Source organism: Amblyomma americanum, chromosome 8 (genome assembly GCF_052857255.1).
Source record: "Amblyomma americanum isolate KBUSLIRL-KWMA chromosome 8, ASM5285725v1, whole genome shotgun sequence".
Taxonomy (NCBI): Eukaryota; Metazoa; Arthropoda; class Arachnida; order Ixodida; family Ixodidae; genus Amblyomma; species Amblyomma americanum.
The window spans coordinates 39921825-39940089 of NC_135504.1; the positions used below are offsets into that span (position 1 = coordinate 39921825).

General features: G+C 43.1%; 1 protein-coding gene across 2 annotated transcripts; it reads left to right on the top strand.

Moving 5' to 3' along the window:
- The first annotated feature begins 274 nt into the window (after window positions 1-274).
- LOC144101421 (transcription factor MafK-like) lies at window positions 275-11797 on the top strand. Of its 2 annotated transcripts, none has more exons than XM_077634586.1 (3): window positions 275-596; window positions 5868-6067; window positions 10850-11797. In XM_077634586.1, the coding sequence occupies exons 1-3, from the start codon at window positions 441-443 to the stop codon at window positions 11049-11051; spliced, it is 558 nt and encodes a 185-aa protein (XP_077490712.1). In that variant the 5' UTR covers window positions 275-440; the 3' UTR covers window positions 11052-11797. The 2 variants fall into 2 exon arrangements, with proteins under 2 accessions (XP_077490712.1, XP_077490711.1); XM_077634585.1 differs by having other exon boundaries at window positions 303-494.
- Window positions 11798-18265: the final 6468 nt, after the last annotated feature.

Sequence of the window (18265 nt, forward strand, 5' to 3'; positions counted from 1 at the left end):
GTCTGCGTCTCTTCTTTACCGAGCTGTACAGATTAGTCATAGTAATTTTTGTCGCTTACTTTTTGAGGCGACGCAGACAAGGACGAGACATTATTCCAGAAACAGCAGAAATTAACTGCTGCTTGTTAATGTTCACAACAATCACAAAAACAACTTCCGCACTTATAGAATTTTCAATGTTCTTAACCATTTTCAAAGCTTCCCGCCACGTATGAAAATTTTTTTAACTTGTTGCTGGCGCCATCTTTCGTTAACCCCGGCACGCGAAGAGAGGGAGAGAAGTCGCGGCTTGCTGGCTCCATAGACCAAAATGGCGGCGCCCGCTGTTCGGGCTCTGTCATCTGTGGTTTGAAAGCAGACGCTCTCTTGCTCCCTGGAGGCTGACTCAGCAGATCTGTGATAACGGGACTGGAACGGACCGCCGACGCGACAACCCAGGCATGAAGAAACGGACGCTGAGAGTAAAGAAGGATGCGCCCAGTCGCGTCGACAAGGTAACTGGCACAAGCCGTCGCCGTGGATTGACGGCAGGCAATACCCGTAGCTCGCCCTTGGATTATTTTTGTAAGATGATGATGGGATACTGCGATCAGCAGGTAAAGTCGTTTAATTTACGCGCTGTGCCAAGTAACGCACTGTTGCAACGCTCTAGGGTCTCCACAAACTGCTGTCGGTCGCTTGCGAAAGCTGCAGCTTGTCATTGACCCCTGACGAAAAGTTGCTGGACAGGCTCACCGGACGATTTCCTGACTTGAAACCGGGCACATTTATATTTGCCATTTTGTCTCAGCACTTCCCTCGCATCGTTTGCGTTGTTGACGACTTGCCGGTTGATATAAATTCGGCTGTCTACACTAAGCTATTTCACGTTCAAGAGAGGCCCTTCAGCAGCGCGCAAAAAAAAACAAAAAAAACATGCATGCTTATAAAGCTATGAGCGGTGCTTTTCCGTCTTCTTGTAGTGCAAATAATTTCGTTTGTGTCGCGCAAAAACTACCTGGCTGCCCCTAGATATATTACGCTTTAATCAAAGTTTATAAAGGACATCAACGGAGGGAAAACGAATGATTTAAGCTAAATATTGGTTATGTAGACAGTAGTCATATCTTGTGTGCCATCACAAACCCTATATTGTGCTGTGATAGTTGTGCTAGTTTCCGCGCTGATATCGCTTGTTACATCTACACAGATAAATACAGAAGTAAGCATCAAAATTGCATTTGTAATGCCAGTTTTCATGGTTGGTTCTTCAAATTTGTTAATGTAGGCCAGCGAATAGTGTTGTAAGCTCACTGCAGTGGTTATGATAGTAACGATTAGCAAGTCATTTGACGGTCACAGCTTTGGTCACATAATATGCAGTGTCCATAGAACCTTCATTGAGTACTGCCAAGGTAGTGTCTGCCAAATTTATGCAGCATATTATTTACCCGTTATGGAATTTGTTTCTATTTATTAAATAGCTCATAATTTGAGTCAAATTATTAATTTTCGTGTAGTCCAGTTGTTATTCCATTTCATATCTAATGAAAGAAAACATTGCAATCTGTACCACCGTTTGGTATACCTTGATCTTTATCCAGATGACATATGTTTACTCCATGGTCAAAACATCTGTTCAGCATTGTGCACAAATGCAAAAAATAAACAGATGGAAGTGGTTTTAAAGAAAAGCATTAGTTTTAATGGTTCTGGCTCACATTTACAGTGTGATTAAATAACACAGTTCCTCCTTTTCTTTTTTTATTTACCTTGAATCCTCCCTGCACAGGGGGCAGAGGTAAAGGCAATATAGTTCAAGGCAGCATAATATTAGTACAAGGTGTAAAATTTTCGAACAACGAATACAGCTTCCTATATTGCTTTTCTAGTGTTCAGCTTTTATTTTTGCACACTCGGAGTATGAATCATAAAAGATTGGTAGCGTTTTAGTGTAATTAAACCAAGTAGACTTGCAAAAACATGTGTTTAGCCTGGTTGGTTCATGGTTTTGCTTAGATGGGTTGTCGGCATGGCTGGCGATGATATTAGACTAAGGTTAAGCTCTGATCAAGGTTAAGCTGATCTGATCTGTCCACACCGCACATGGAAGTTGATGAAGACGATGTGCAGTACACAGCGCGAGAGTGTGTTGCAGTTTAATCAGAGGCATGTTCAGCTGCAGCGATAGCCTAGTGCTCTCGTGCAGCGGCGTGCAAAGCTGATCTGTTAGCATCTCCGCGGTTTCAACTCCCAGTTGTGGATATTTACTTTATTTCTTTTCAGCTTAACATGGCATCGCTGTTGCTAAGCAACGACATAAGAAAGATCGAGACAAGATTCATTTTTTGATGTTGGTGAGCGGTGATTTCGCACGAACTTGAGCCCAGTCATTATATGGAACCTGTCAGGATCCAGCCCAAGAAGTCAAACGAAACCACGTAGAATTTTCCTAGTTTCAGTTCATTCAGACTTTTTACGCATGTAACACAGCGGTTATGACATTGGATGTACTAACGAGCACAAGTGCTTCTTCAACTTGTGTGCGCGGAAGCCACAGTCTGATGGAGGAGCAGTGATGTAAAATCTTCATGCTAAGATAAGCATGCTAAAAGCTTTGGGCACTTGAAATTCATTTGGAGTCCTCTGCTGCGGGATGTTTTTGTTTTGTTTGTCTAAGTATAGCTTCGACACAATAATTAGCAGTCCAGGACCTTTGCAGATGTCATGTAATATGCGCTGTTCAGTGTTGCGCTATTTGCATGGTTTGTCCTCTGCTGTTTTCAACTCAGAAAGTTTAAGCACAAAATTGGCTTTAAAAACCACTTCCTGAAAGCATTTGTATAGTGGGTACAGTTTGACTTTCGTGGAAGTGCAGAAAACTTAATTTGATTGCATGAAAAAAAAAGCATAAGGTGACACTATAAAAAAAAGATGACAAAGAATAGCCAGCTGGTGCCTCGTCTCCCATTTGCCCCAGGCTGTTGGGTCTCATATTTGGTCTAAATTCACGTTAAATATTAATTGCATGAGTCAATATGATGTGTAATTTTGAACTCATCTCCATGTCTGCAGTGGTGGCCTTATTACTTAACCTCTGAATTCTTCATTGTCTATGCACGTCAACTACATTCCTCACGCATTGAATGCATTCCTCGGCTTTCTATGAAAATTTATACTTGCACACGTTGAATTTCTTACCTGCACAGTATCCATCCTCTCTATACTGGAATGTGCTGCTGCCATTTGGAACTCACAGGAACAGTATCTCATCGACAATATTTAAGGCATGCAAAACTGCACAGTCAAGTTTGCATACTCAGATTACTTATCCCTGACAGGTTTCATCCAACTTGAGAACTTTCCCGCATTTCCCATTTTAGATGAAAACGAAAACCTTGCCAGACTTGCCTTGTTCTATCTATATTGCTATGCGCTCTTACCGGCATACAGAAATTTTCTTCATTCATTTCCTCCAAACGCAAACAACTTGAATAACTTTTCGTGCAGAACTGTCCACTTCAGAAGCCTCAATAAACTCAGACGAGATAGTAATGATGATACATGAAACATGTTTGTTTCTCTCTTTTGACCTACGGCTACCATTTATTTTATCTTGTTTACATTTGAAATGGCTTAAACACTCACTTCTTAGCTTCCTATGTGTGTGGATATGCGTGGCATATATGTGCGGTAACTATGTGTGGCATATGCATCAGACGCTGTTTTCAGCACACCTTTCAGACACTTCATTTTTAATGGATGTTTTTTTCCCCATTGGTTCTGTCATTACTTGAATGTTCCTCTTTTTTCCTTTTGATTCTTCAATAAGTTCGAAAGTGCTTTTATAAACTGGATCTCTGATTCATGTAGCCCCCCTCATGTCATATTTCTCGCACAGGGGCCTTGAAGTGTTCAAAGTAAATAAGTAAATTAAAGCAACAGATAGATATAACATGTTTTGAGACTGGATCACACAAAACATGGCATGGCATGTCTGCAGCCATTTCTATACCTAGTTATTAAAGAAATGTTAGTATTTGGAGTTAATGCGTTCAGAAGCAGAGATGGTTTAAATGGACACTGAGCACAGTTTCACCCATGTGTAAAATTCGATGGTTTGGCTTTTCATTGCTATGTTGATATTCATCCAGCTGGAAAAGGTGTATTTATTGCCAGTCAATAGACCTGTCCCTGGTGCAAACAACATTACGTCAAAGTGGCATTTCTCAATGCCCATAATCGCCCCCACTGCCTTTCTTCTCCCAATTAGAGACACCTCAGTATGCATCACACCTGCTGCACCACTCTTTCAGAAGCCACATGATTTGCCAACCAGACCTCTAAGACGTGCGCCGATGACGCAGGCCAGGAGATGTCTATTAGAAATTGAAAATAGCATATTTTATAACTGCTACAGAATGCAACCTAGTGACGATGATAGTGATCATTATACTGAGATTGTGATCGGACTGTGATTGCTGTGCGGGAGGCAAAATACAGGAGCACTTATGACCTGAAGTTTTGGCGCAGTCATTAGGGACACAAGCTCCGAAAGGTCATGGGTTGGGTCCCACCAGTGGCATGTGGTTGTTTTTTCTTGTGCTTTGTAATCAATTATCTTTAAATGTAATCACCTTATTAAGCTTCCATTGATGAACAGCACAAATTATTTTAAAAAATACATCTCCAGCGCTTCTTAGTTTCTGTGACTGTTAGCTTCGGCCATGTATGTCGTGACTCGTAACAAGCCCCTCTGCCCCTCTTTTTCATTTCCTTGTCTGCTCGCACTGAACAAGTTGCACTGAAGCTATAGCGAAGCTGAAAAAAATGCTAAAAATAAATGTTGATGCCGATGTCACGACGTGGCACTCCCTTTCCTAGGATAGAAGAACGCTGATTGAAGCAATAGTTAGTGAGTAAACTGCACTTGACTGGAAATGTTTAACAGCTGCCAAGCGCTTAATATTAACCTTAAGCATTTGCATGCAAAAAATGTGTAATGTTTACTGTAATCCTCTGCATGTGAGCAGACTATGCATATGATTTAACAAAACTTTAACAGTCCACAGTCTTCTCATATCTGAATCGCATTGTACGCATATAATTTGTTGTCATATGACTAAAGGTTTTGTAAGCAAAACATGTACACATGTTGATGAAATCCATTTTTGTTGTGGTTGGCTATGTGTGCATCAAAATCACAAATGCCACCTGTGTTTAACTTGTGTTTGCATGAACCTAGTGAAGCCTGTTGCTGTATTCTTGTGTCCTAGTTGTGTACAATTGGGCAGGAATAGGACTTGATTGACTGAAGTGTTACCACTTTATGCTTTGCTGCCATAGTCTGTGAAGATATGTTGATGCATAACCAGTTAGTTAACATGCATTGCACATAACCCCTTGTGTTTAAATGTCAGCAATAGTAGTTGCTCATATGGGTGTGCATAAAATCTTAAAACAGCGCGTTTTGACAAATATACCATATTACTCGAGAGTAATGTTTTTTTGCTGTTAATGCGAAAGAGGCACCCATCATAGCTCAATTAAATCAGTATTGCATCCTTGCGTTGCAGTGACGTAAGCACTGCAAATTGTTCTTTTTTAGTGCTAAAGCAGCACTATTCCAATTGATAAACCGGAGCAGGATCTTGCGATGTTTGTCAGTTTGTTCATGTGAAGTAAATAAATAAAAATAAATCCAACAAATGTTGCCATGACTGGGAGTGCGCTGGTGAATTAATGACAGCTTACTTCATTAATTTTCACTCCCTTTTTTATATATTTCTCTTATCACCAGATGTTGGGGAAATATTTTACAGGCATGTGTTCCACTGCATAAGTAGGGTTACAACAGGAGCCATGCTTACTAACCTGTTCTCTTTCAGATGCACTCGGCACCGCCCGAGATGCTCGAAGACCTACCGCTGGCCATCAGCAGCAAGATCAGCATGTCGGATGAGGAGCTGGTGCACCTGTCAGTACGTGACCTGAACCGGCAGCTGAAAGCGTCCGGGTTGACTCGGTCCGAGATCGTCAAGATGAAGCAGAGACGGAGGACGCTTAAGAATCGTGGTTACGCTGCTAGGTGAGTGGAAATTACATACAGTTTCTTTTGGTAATTTGAACAGTTGGTTTGTTGAAATTAATGCTTTGGTCCTGTCAACATCAAGTGTATTGAAAGGCCCCCATGAATTTTAACTCAGCTTATTTCAAGGAAATTTTTGGCTCCCTTGAATTACGAATGAAGGGTCAACTGTACCAATCATAATAGCGGTAGAAGATGAGGCAAAACCATCAGTTGGACCAGTTCTCATAGTGCATGGCAGCATGCATTATTGGGCACAATATGTGTGGTCCTGTATGGCTTGATTTGTCTGGAAACTCTGCCTCGTAGCGAAGCATTGCCAACTAGTCCACTGCACGTAAGGTCACTGACACCTTTTAGAACTGTAGCAAGCAGCCGTCAGTGCAAAACCATGCATAAGCAGCGAGAAAAGGTGTCATCTTCTGGCTTTCACAACGGTTAAGCGCTTCTTCTTGCTGTCCAGTAATGTGGCTACTTTCTAGAATGCTTATATCCGGTTTGGAAAAGAAACACATAGAAATGCCTTTCTTCCTGCTCTAATTATCCCATTTCATAGTAATTATTTATTTTGTGTTCTCATATTTCACGTCACATTTTTTCGATTTTTTCAAAGTCGTGTAGAAGTGTCGTATTTGCATGAATGTGACGCGGCCACTGATGCACGCTGAGGGAAAGTTTTGAGTCCGTGTGAAAGTGAAAACTTTACGTCAACGCGGCATCGTCTTTCGCGGCCTTAGTGTCATTAGATACCTTTAGCATAGCGCGTACCGCGAACCGCCATAGCGCTTGCGCAGATCGCCCTGAGGGCGTCAGATGGCGCCACGTTCCCGTCAACAGCGCTCGTGCCTTGCGCGTCGAGACCAATCAGCGTGTGCCTAGTGGCAGGCCGCAGTACGATGCAAGCGGTAACGGTACATGGTCCGTCCTACTCCTTCAGCTATTTTACTGCCTTCCTTTTCTAAACGGGACCCGCGCCGCGTTCATGGCCTGCCGGGGTTTTTTTTTCATCTTTTTTTTTTTCGTGCGCGCCAAGCGCTTTGCTTCGACGACTTCAGGGTCTTCTAAAAGCTGACTTCTCCGCGCGGTTCAAAAGTCTGGTGGATGAGCCATCTCAAAGAGCGCCATTTTATCGTCTTCGCTATCCGTTGGCCTTGCGATTACGTCGTTACGTGTCTGTAGCTGTGGGACGTCCTGGACTGCACGCGGGCCGCGATGTCGTCATTCTGCGGGAAGTACGTCGTCATGGCCAAACGCTATTTACTATAATCGTTTCTTTATTAAATTTGTCTGCTGTAATAAATAAAAAGTGCACGGTGCGGTATCGAAGGCCAAATGGGGCACAGTTCCACTTTGCTATTATGATATTTTCACTATATGTGAGTTTACTATATGGGGACTTTATAGTATTATAAAGAAGAAGCGAATGTAAGCAGCTCTGTTTTAACAGTGTGATAAAGCAAGAAAGTAATAATGCAAACTACCTAACAGGGTTCAATTGTGGATGGAAAGCATCAAACCTGAGTTTATCCTGAGTTTATCTATTTAAAGATGGTCAGCGTGTCTTCCTTGCTTTCTTGTCTTTCAAATCGAGCTGACACTGGCGAGTTCTTTGCTCCTGTGTGTCTTGTATCATTTCACAATTTGTTCCTTTCTCCCCTTTATTGAATTCCCTTTTAACATGCCTGTCATTGACCCTTCATAAAGCTTTTGCTTGCCTAGACCTTGTAGCTGGCTCTACAGCTAGTCAGCTTATTCGTGACTAGCGTAGGGCACTTGTTGATCTCCTCAGTGCTGTAATCAGTGCTGCACAGCTTTACCTGGTCGTCTACCGTGAGCAGCTCTAGCTACTAAGCGCTGTGATGTGAAAGTGTTCCTTTATCACCAGCATAAAACATTCTCCAGTAGACATGCATTTTGCCTCATGAAGTATTACTCTGGAAGAACAGTGGCAAGTGAAGAGGAAATATATTAGAATTCATGTCAGTGGCAGTTAGACAACTAAATTTGTGTTAAAAATTTTTAAGCACTCACTGTTTTCAACTGAAGCTCATGTTTGATTACCAAAATGTCTTTATGTAAATAAGAGTAGTTTCTACAACTTTACTGGCAAAATAGTATTGCAACTTGAAACAGGCATTGAACGCACAACACCCTGTCAAGTTGGTTGCACTTAGCGGGCTTCTTCCATTATTAAAAGTTTGCTTCTTAGCAGTGAAATTTAATAATTTTATTACTGTACTTTACAGCATACCAACATCCGCATCTTCAGGCGCATCCATTCTAATTCCTGAAGTACCAGTATACACACCATGCTCATGCACACTGTAAAGAGTGTTCGGGCTGTATGCAGTGAGCTTTTCAAACACATTTTGAGGCCAGTACATTCCGCGGTGAGTGTTACAGAAATTTGCCGTGTCACAATGCAGTGCATGATGCTGAAGGCAAGTGAGGGCCATGGAAAGTGACGGTGAATTTGCCCTTGTGACACTCCTTGGCAGATAATTATCACGATTGACTGCAAGTAAAATGTGAGGGCAAGTTCTGTGGTATAGAAACACAGCAGCATTGAAGGAAGTTCACAGTCATGATTGTGTGGGTTGGCAAATTCTTCATACGGAATATTGTGTTACCTGGTTGTGCAGTAAATGATTATTTTTAAAGTGAAAGCTTTACTACTCCAGCCAGTGAGCCATTTCGGCTCGTCGCGCACTTCAGTCGTGTGTGCTTGGCCTGACCTTGAGCCGCCGTTGCCTAGCAACGCTGCAGCTGCGCTCCAAAAGATGACGCCGCTGTCGACGCTCGCTCCACCAGATGTGCTCCGCTGGGGTAGAGGAAGAGGAGGTGTCGCCTCGCGGGATATATATGCGCTTCGCCTTAGTGTATTGTAGTTGTTATGGAGAGCGCGAAAGAGACGCAACAACGACAGAACGAAGCGAGGAAGAGACAACGCGCCCAAGAGACACCAGAAGAGTGCGCCGCACGACTCGAGAAACGTCGTAACGAAGATGCAGCTAGAAGGAGTCGTGCCACGTCCCGGAATGACTCTTCAACTGCGGAAGAAACCGGTTTGAGTTATCGAGAGCATCGGAATGAGACTCTGCGTAGACGACGTGCCGAAGAAATGAAGCTTTCGCAATTAAACTAGGGTTAACCAGATAGTCAGATATCCTTTAATGATCTCAGATAATTGAGATATCATAGTCAAGGCCCCAATTTTCTGCGGCCGAAAATTCTCTTTCACTGCCCTCTCTTCTTTACGGCCCGCACCGCCTTCTCTCCATGTTAGTAAGCAACTGTCTCTCGCCACTGCGTGCCACGCGATGGCCAGGGTCGTCGAGAAAGTTGGCTTACCCTCGCAGCTCACAAGTACGGTGGGTGAGCTTGCTGTGGACATCTTGAGGAACAGCAAAAAGAAAACAAAATCGCGCTTTGTTCGTCGTTCTTTTGTTCCAAATATTACGCGAGGCGATTTTTTTCCTGAAGCAGAATATTCAAGGACAAAATAACGCGTTTCATATTTGTGCGAATACCGCTTTTTATAGGTGCAAATATCCTGACTCGTCCCAATAGCTGTGCTTACACGAATGCGACAGGAGTCAACTCTGGTCCACATTTTTTGACAGAAAGAACAGGTTTTAAGAAGGAAAGGCGTGACTCGTCCTCTAGTCTCTTTCCCGACGTTTTCGGACTTTCCCTCAAAAAGTGGACTGGAGTGGACTTTTGTTCCATCCATGTAAATGCGGCTATAAGTGCAAGCGGACGCGTTACTACCAGAGCCTCAGTGCTTGACGAGCTAGCTTGCTTGAACCTCTTTCTTTGCAAGGTTCTACGCTTAAAGAGAATATAGGCGTTACACTCGATAAATGTTTTCAACATCCTATCATTCCTCCCGATATCCGCAATCACAATACTCACACCTCGATATAACGAATTCCGATATTAGGAATTATCGGCTATATCAAACTCTTCCCAAATATATTTCAATAAACACATGCAGTTTTTGCTTTATCAGTCGAACGTAGTTAGCCCTAAAACGAATGGCAGGCGGCAGGCTTTGCCGCGCTACACAAATGCCGTACTGGTGAGGCAAGCGTTCAGGCCAGCGTTCGCTCTTTTATCTCGCACTCGCCAGCAACGCTACGGTAGATGGAGCGGCGCGGAGGGTTGGCAGCTAGGCTGTGCCAGCACGCATTACGCCTCTCGTACGCGTCGACAGCGCCGTGGAATCAGTGGCGTGGGCGGCTGTTGCCTTGCGGTAACCGTCCTGAGTTCATGTCGGCTGTCACGGAGTCTATAAAAACGCCAATAGCATTCGCTATAACGTGCTATTTTCCACGCGGCTGCAATGCGGGGGAAGCAGCACAAGCTGACGCTTGACTTGCTATTGTTGCGCGATGGTGGTGCCGTGCGGAGGAGTCAATATGGAGCTAAAGCTTTGGAACAGTGCTCCCCGTCTCTTTAGTAAGCATTTCCTGAGTTGCCATTCCTTCGGTGACTAAATTGCGCTGGTTTTGCGTGCGTTCCTGGCGAAATTTTGTATTGCGAATTCCGCCTATATCAATCTGTTGTACGATTTTTTACATGTGTGCTATAACGAGATCTGGCTGTGTAATTAGAAAACATAGTATCTGGCTCCTAACACCGTTCCGCGAAAAATTCTACAATTCTCGATTTTTTGTGGCATAGTCCTAAATTAGGAGCTTTAGTCAAAATAATTGAAATTGAATTGCTACAAGGAGTGCTTATTGGCACAAGCTGACTGTGTGTATAAAACTGTTCCAGCTGTCGAAACAAAAGGTTGGAGCAGAAGGACGACTTGGAAGGAGAACGGGCCATCGTAATCCAAGAGATCTCGCGACTTCAGGAAGAGAACAAGGCTCTCGAAGGTGAAGTGGACGACCTGCGCTCGAAGTACTCAACTCTGCTGGAGTATGCCCGCAAGAATGGCGTGCCCCTGCCAGAAGACCTGAACACCAACTTCTAGCTGACAGACACATGCCTGAGTGAATGTCATTCTTGGAACATGCATGGCATTCCAAGAATGAATATCAAGGTCTCTCATGTGAAATCAGAACTTAAGTTTGGGACAAAGCTTCTTTCATGACACAAGGTGTGGAATATGCATGTCACAAACGACTTTTTGATGCTGTTGAAACAAGGTTAAGCCAAGCTTTGTGGCAACAGAGAAGCTTTCTTTAAAACATTACTTGTGATTTCAGTTTGCAAGTCGTAACTCAGTACATACGCCACAAGGTAAGTTGTACTGATGTGGTAATCATAGCATGAATTCATGGGAGCATGAAATGGAAAAAATGGACTGTCATTTATTTCACTCAAGCATAATTTGTGCCTAGTATGACCAGGCCTGTCTTCTGTACCGCATGAACTTTGTATTCATATATGAACATTATACAAAACCGTTTACTGCATGCTTTTTTTTGTATACATGGGGCATCATTGCCCATTTAGAAATGGATATGCCTGAATAGCTGTTTTTTTTTTCACTAAATCTTTGTTAAGTGACTTTTGCCAATAAGTGTATGAGAATTATGCTGGTTCTTAAGGTGCTTTGTAGAACAAACTTGACACACTGTGCCTGATGTTTGTGGTGCATACTCCATGAACATGATGGTTACTGTATATACACACACATATTTTATTTACCATAATGTTGAGAAGGCATTGCATGTTGACACCATTTATTTGCAAATAAAAGTACATCATACCATGCTTCTGGATACTCCTTTTTTGAAGCTTCTGTCCAAACACAAGTCATGTGCAACCCTCGGCAGCAAGGGCAGCGGGATCATTTTTCAACTTTTACAGCTGTGTTTTACTGAGACCATGGTAGTTTGGTGGGGGCCAAAATCATGGCATAAAACTTGAGATGTCCCCAATTGATTCCGAAACTTTATTGCTCAAGTATTGCCATATGTATAGTTGCATATAAATGTACAGGAATTAAGTTGTGTAAAAACATTTGGCTCTCTTTGTGCATTCACCTGGCGCCAATAAAACTGAATGGAATTTGAAGAGGTGAGCAAAAGTGAAGAAGCCTTGTCGAATTGAAATAGCGCACACAGAATTTGCTCAGAGTGAGAAATATTCCACATGAGATTTTGTTGGCTTCTCATGTGCAGAGAATTAGTCTTTACACATACAACCAGTGCGCTGTAAAAGCTGTCTGGGTGCCTTCCATGAAACCTACATCTGTTCCGCAAGCTAACATAAGCCACCAAATGTAATGCTGCGGTCTGTTACTTCGAGAGCTTTAGAAATTTTTCCCAACTTTTATGTCATCTTACCATGTTGTTTCCTGCCTATCTGTGGCATAGCTACAGATGAAAATGGATGTTGAACGTGCATTCTAGTGTTTGACAGGTACATACAACATCAGAAGAACCATGTTGTGTGTGAGGAGACACACATTCTCATCAGTGAATCTCTGCTATGCCACTGCAGGAAAAAGGCTTGCATCCTTGATCTCCAGCTAGCCCTATGCAGCTGGATTAGCCTGATCCAAACAAATATCCTAATATTTTCTGCTACTGTATGTTCCCTGCTTATGTACTTGCCACCCGTTCCAGCTAGGACAGGAATTAATTTGTGTGCGGGCTTTTCAGTGCAACTAATAAATTACATGTGTGTTGGGCTTGTATTTCCCGCCTTAAATATTGGCTTTTTAGTAATCTCCTGGACACACAATGTTGCAGTGAGCAGCCTTAGAAGGACCGACAACCAGCCAGAACACGTGAGATTATGGCGGAAATGAAGATGTTGTGCCTCATTGTTAGCATCGAGCATTGTGTTATTGAGAAACCGATAATGTATCGTTTTTATTTGGAACTGAAAATCACTTGAAACAAACTGATGCGGCATCTTGCGGTGAAACTTTGTGATTGTTGGTGTATCCCACCATGTGACCGCATCTCAGTAAATATTCTAAGTAAGTGCATTGTGTTTTTTTTTTTTTTGAGACATTTTCATCATATTTTATTATAGTTTACACAATCTTGAGGCTGCCCTTCAATGAAAGGCAATGCTTCTTTAACATTGCCAATGAAATGCTTTGAGATTTGGTCAGTAGGTGATGCCACAGCATTATGCATTTCTTGGTTGAAACGCTAACCATGGTCGACTAAAATTTTGGGGAGTAAGGTGCATGTCATTTTGTCGCGGCTTTGGTTGTGGAAAGTCAAATGTATGCTACGCTATACTAAATATGTCTAATTACTGCCTGTCGTGCGTGACTACATTTGATTTTAATTCATCACTTTTGATGGTGTGCGCAGTCATTATTGCTCTCACTGATGATCGTTTCCAGCATCGAAATTATAAAACCAGGCACATCTGCTTATCGAAAAACTTCTTATTAAAAATTTTCTTCATCATGTATAGCTAAGCCTCAGTGAAATTGGGCATCATGGTCACTGAAATTTAATCCTTAAAATTCAGGACCCTTTAACGGTTGGGAAAATGGTTTTGTAAAATGCAAACAATGAAGCACCTCGAGATGAATCATCTGTACCTGATGACCGCTGTTCATTCTTTCTGGGAACTCATCTGTGGTGGTCTAGCACGCCGGGTGCAGCTCGCCGCTACGAGAATGAAATAAAAGGAAGAGAGCGAGCACAGCATCCAACGCACAGCATGTGAGGTCTGAATTGTCTCGGGTAACCACCACAAGGCCCACGTAGACAATCGTCCTCAGCATGGGTGCTTATGCATGAGACTCCAACACTTCACCCTGTTGTGCTGGCAAGGTGATGCCACTGCAGTTTCCTGTAGTGTTGGATATCGAGTTATCCTGTTATCCTGTCTCTTCAATGTGTGGCATGCAGTGGTGCAGAGAAAGGTGCTTCCACATTTATTGCCGAAGTTGCCCAGTGATAGAGGAAGGCGGTGTGGCACTCACTGAGGAGCTTAGCAAGTTGGCAGCTATTCCATGCAAGGCACCTGACGTGCTCTGTTCGCTGGAACTTGGGACGCTTCCTCCTCTTTGAACACGCTGAAGGGGGGGCACTACAAATGGAAGATCCCTTGCATGGAACTGAAGAGATTGCACCTGCATTACTTAGATGGAGACTGGTGGAGTGCTGAAGAGGCACTTTTTAACAATATGCAAATCATTGAACTAGGTGCTGGTAAGATTCTGAAGTACGAGAAGTAATTAACCCAGCAGTGCAATTTTGAACTTATTCTATAGAATCAATGAAGTATGCTTGATGCTGACTCCCATTAGGTGATGCATATTATAGTTTTGATCTAAAGTAATTTGTCGGCAATTCTCAGGACTTGTGAGTACTAAACATTACATTGTTAGTGTAGTATGTCTTTATTGCTTTGTTCAGTACATTATTTATTCCGGTTCACCTAAAGTTCTTGAAGCTCTGACTTGTGACTACAAGATCTCCTTTAGTATTAATTGCTAAGGCAACCAACCCAATGATACCCATGGGGCCAGTGACCAAAATTGAGGGCAAGATATAATTCCAGTCAAAAATGAACCTTGTCAAACCCTGCCCCAAATTTAAGGTGTAGTGCTTGTACAAAACATTGTTGACTGAGTGAGTGACTGTTCCAGTTCTTTTATCACTCATACATTTATTTGTTGCTTGATTCATCATTTTTTCATGCATTAATGTAATCAATCGCCTGCTCTTCTGTTGGTTCACCTATTACTTTGGAAGCACGAAAGCCCTGAAAGCTGCCATCAGGAACCCTTATTAGCTGGACCTGCCCTCTCTCTCAGTCACGTTCTAGTTCTTACACTGAGTGCACATACCTGTACACAGTCTTTTACAACGTGCGAGCGTCATGTCGCTTTCACCGGCAGTCGCAGCCTAATTCGCCAGTGCAAACCGCCAGCGACCCCGGCCTTATGTCCTGGACAACAGAATCAAGTACTAAATTTTTTGCCCTCTCCGTTTTTCCCTGTCGTTTCCATTGTGAAGAGGCACCGCACAAATACGATGGGCCTTGTGAAGCGCGCCCGAGGAAATCGCCGGTCTCCTCCCTCGTCCATCAGCGATGTCGTGCACGCGATTCTCACTTCTAACGCCGTCGCTCGAGGCATTCTTTCCCTCTTCGGATTGATGATGTCCATTTGGTCGCGGAATTGTCGGAGACGGCGTTGAAGGGTTCAGGGTCCCGCCCAGCTCTCCGGTGCAACGGCTGGGAAGAGAGGCCGGGAACGGGGCACCGTCACGAGAACAAAGGTTGCTGAAAGGACTGGCAAAAGAGTACTGCAAGAACAGGTTGTATGAGAGACGCGAAGGCCTTGCTTCGTCGGCAAGTGGCTCACTTCACCGCTGTATTAAAAAACCAGCTAAAACGGAAGACGCTGGACAAGATAAAGGCACACAAACACACACACTGTCTCCGGACTGATTTATTTCTTGCTCATCCACTTGCTTAAAGCCGTTTTCAGCTCGGGAAAAGCCGGTTTGCCCCACAGGCAAAGCACATATAACGCCTTTTACCGCCACTCCAAACCAAGCGCTTTTAGACCAGTCGGGAGAGAAGTGATGGAAGTGTTCCTGAGCCTATAAGGATTGACCGGTTGAAATAATACATATTTCATTCCCCTCACTCTTAATGTTGCAACGCGATGTGGTCAAACACGACTAAAAAAAGGGAAGGTGCGCAGAAAGGCTGTGGCTTTTCAGCGAAATTTTGGCGTTAGAACGGAAGCAATTTGTGTGCGTTTTTGAAACAATAAACAGGCAAAAGCGTTGAATCACCAAAGGCACCTTCCGGCCACCGGCTGCATGGGATGCGTTACCAGGTGTCCCAGCTAAAAGTGACCAAGCTTTTAAAAAACACAATGTCCTAACCGCGTGAGACCGACTGAGGGCTGTTGAGAGTCGCGTGACCTAGTCTTCAATATTTTTTTTGTTCTTCAAAGTTGATTAGGCCTAATTATCGATCTCTTTAATTATTGAGTTGAGGAACAGAGTGTCAATGTAAAAGTTGTAGATCGTCTCAAAAAACCGCTAGCAGCGCTGTTTCCATCAAGCTACGATTTGCGTAGCTTTACTTAATGGCCTTAAAATAAAGCTATCACGTGACCAACTGCTGGGTCACATCTCTGCGCCAATCTGCACGCAAATGCTCATCGGGGAGAGCACTTCAGCAAAAATAGATTTTCTTCTCTAAGGCGCGTCTTGGGATGTTTAAATGGCACCATTGTCACTGGACCCTTTTTTTATTGTGCGTGCTAGGGTTTAAGGCCGGAAAAAAAACTACTTTACGTTACCGGTATCTTGGTGCAAATGTTGCAGTCAACTGTTTTTCAAAGTGATCTACAATTTTTCTATTGACACTTTTGTTCCCCATTTTAATAATTAAAAAGTAAGCTAGTTAGGCTTAACTAATTAGTTAACTTCGAAAAACGAAAAATACTGCAGACTAGGTCACACGACTCTAAACAACCCTCAGTTGGTCTCACGCGGCTAGGACAATCCGTGTTTTTTAAAAGCTTGGTTACTTCTAGCTGGGACACCTGGTATATATTTGCCGCGCGTTGTACGCTGCATGCGTATTCGGACGTGAACGCGAGTGTTATTATACATATTTATTATTATACACATTAGTGTTACTATACATATTATACATATATTATTATACATATTCTTAGATAGTGGAGCTACACGTCGATCTGTACGCAACCGGTTGATGAACGCACCGCAGGAAGCAGAAATCCATTACGTAGAACATGAGTTGTGCTAGTCGCGAGCTGTTGTTTGAACGTAACAAGATGCAAAATTGCTTTCTATCCGCAGATGGTGTTCGCATTTCACTTCCGCCTGATTGTTTACAGACTTTCGCTTTATCGCGTTACGCGGGTGCATTCCCGAATGCGTCGTCAACTATCATCGTACTTGTAGTGTAACTGCCATGAAAGCTAACCTTTCCCTACCGCTTCTTTCCCATCGCAGGTCAATAGCTTCATTACGTACTTTTCACAAAATTTATCATAACCCTTATCTTAAAGAGAGGTTGTTAAAAAGACAATCGTATATTTCAGCCCGCACTGATCACCGCCACAAAGTTTGGATCCCTCCTTGTCGCACGAGATGTTTTCGCGATTCATTCATACCCAGAACTTGTGTCAGCTGGGATCACCTTCCCCACAATATTGCTGAAATTACTGATACTGTTGCCTTTCGTAATATAATAATAATAATTGGTTTTTTTGGGAAAGGAAATGGCGCGGTATCTGCCTCATATATCGTTGGACACCTGAACCGCGCCGTAAGGGAAGGGATAAAAGAGGGAGTGAAAGAAGAAAGGGAGAGGTGCCGTAGTGGAGGGCTCCGGAATAATTTCGACCACCTGGGGATCTTTAACGTGCACTGACATCGCACAGCACACGGGCGCCTTAGCGTTTTTCCTCCATAGAAACGCAGCCGCCGCGGTCAGGTTTGAACCCGGGGCCTTTCGTAACGCTGTTACTAATTTTATATAAGTCTCTGTATCTATGTTTTATTTTATTAGCTGCTGTTTTCTTTTGTGGTTTGTTTTGTGTAATGCTGACTTTTGCTAGTGCTGTTATTGATCTTAAATGAGTGTGTGCTGTAATTATATATAAATTTTTTAGCTGCTGTGTTTGTTTTCAGTACTTGTATGTTATTCCCACTCCCCTCTGTAACGCCTAACGGCCCTGAGGGTAAATAAATGAAACGAAATGTAACTGCGTGCGTCCCGCTGCAAATGGCTGGGATCTAAGGTGGCGCCTTTGTGTTAATCATTCGCCCTTTCACTCTTTCATTTCCTCCTATCATTTGTACGAAGAAAACAAAGCAAATAAAAAGGAAGAAAAGGGAAAGAACGAAGGAATGGCGAAACTATCAAGGAGGGACATATGAAAGGAACCGGTTTGGAAAGCAGGGAATGAACGAAAGGGCACGGTGAAACAAGGAAATGAACGGAGAAAGTAACGAAAGGAAATTTCAGGGATGAGTGAAAGAAAAAAAGGAAATGAAGAAAGGGAAGGAAAAACTGAAGAAAGTCGGATATGAAGTTACAGTGAAAGAAGGAAGAGAAAAGACAGGAAAGAAGGGAGAAAGAGGGTAAGGACTAATGACAGAAAGATCGAAAGAAAAGTAGACGAAAGAAAAGGAACTCTACGGGTTGGCTGTGTTGGCACCCAACACGGCCCACGGCTGCTTGTAAGAAGGCAGGCCGCTGAAGTGC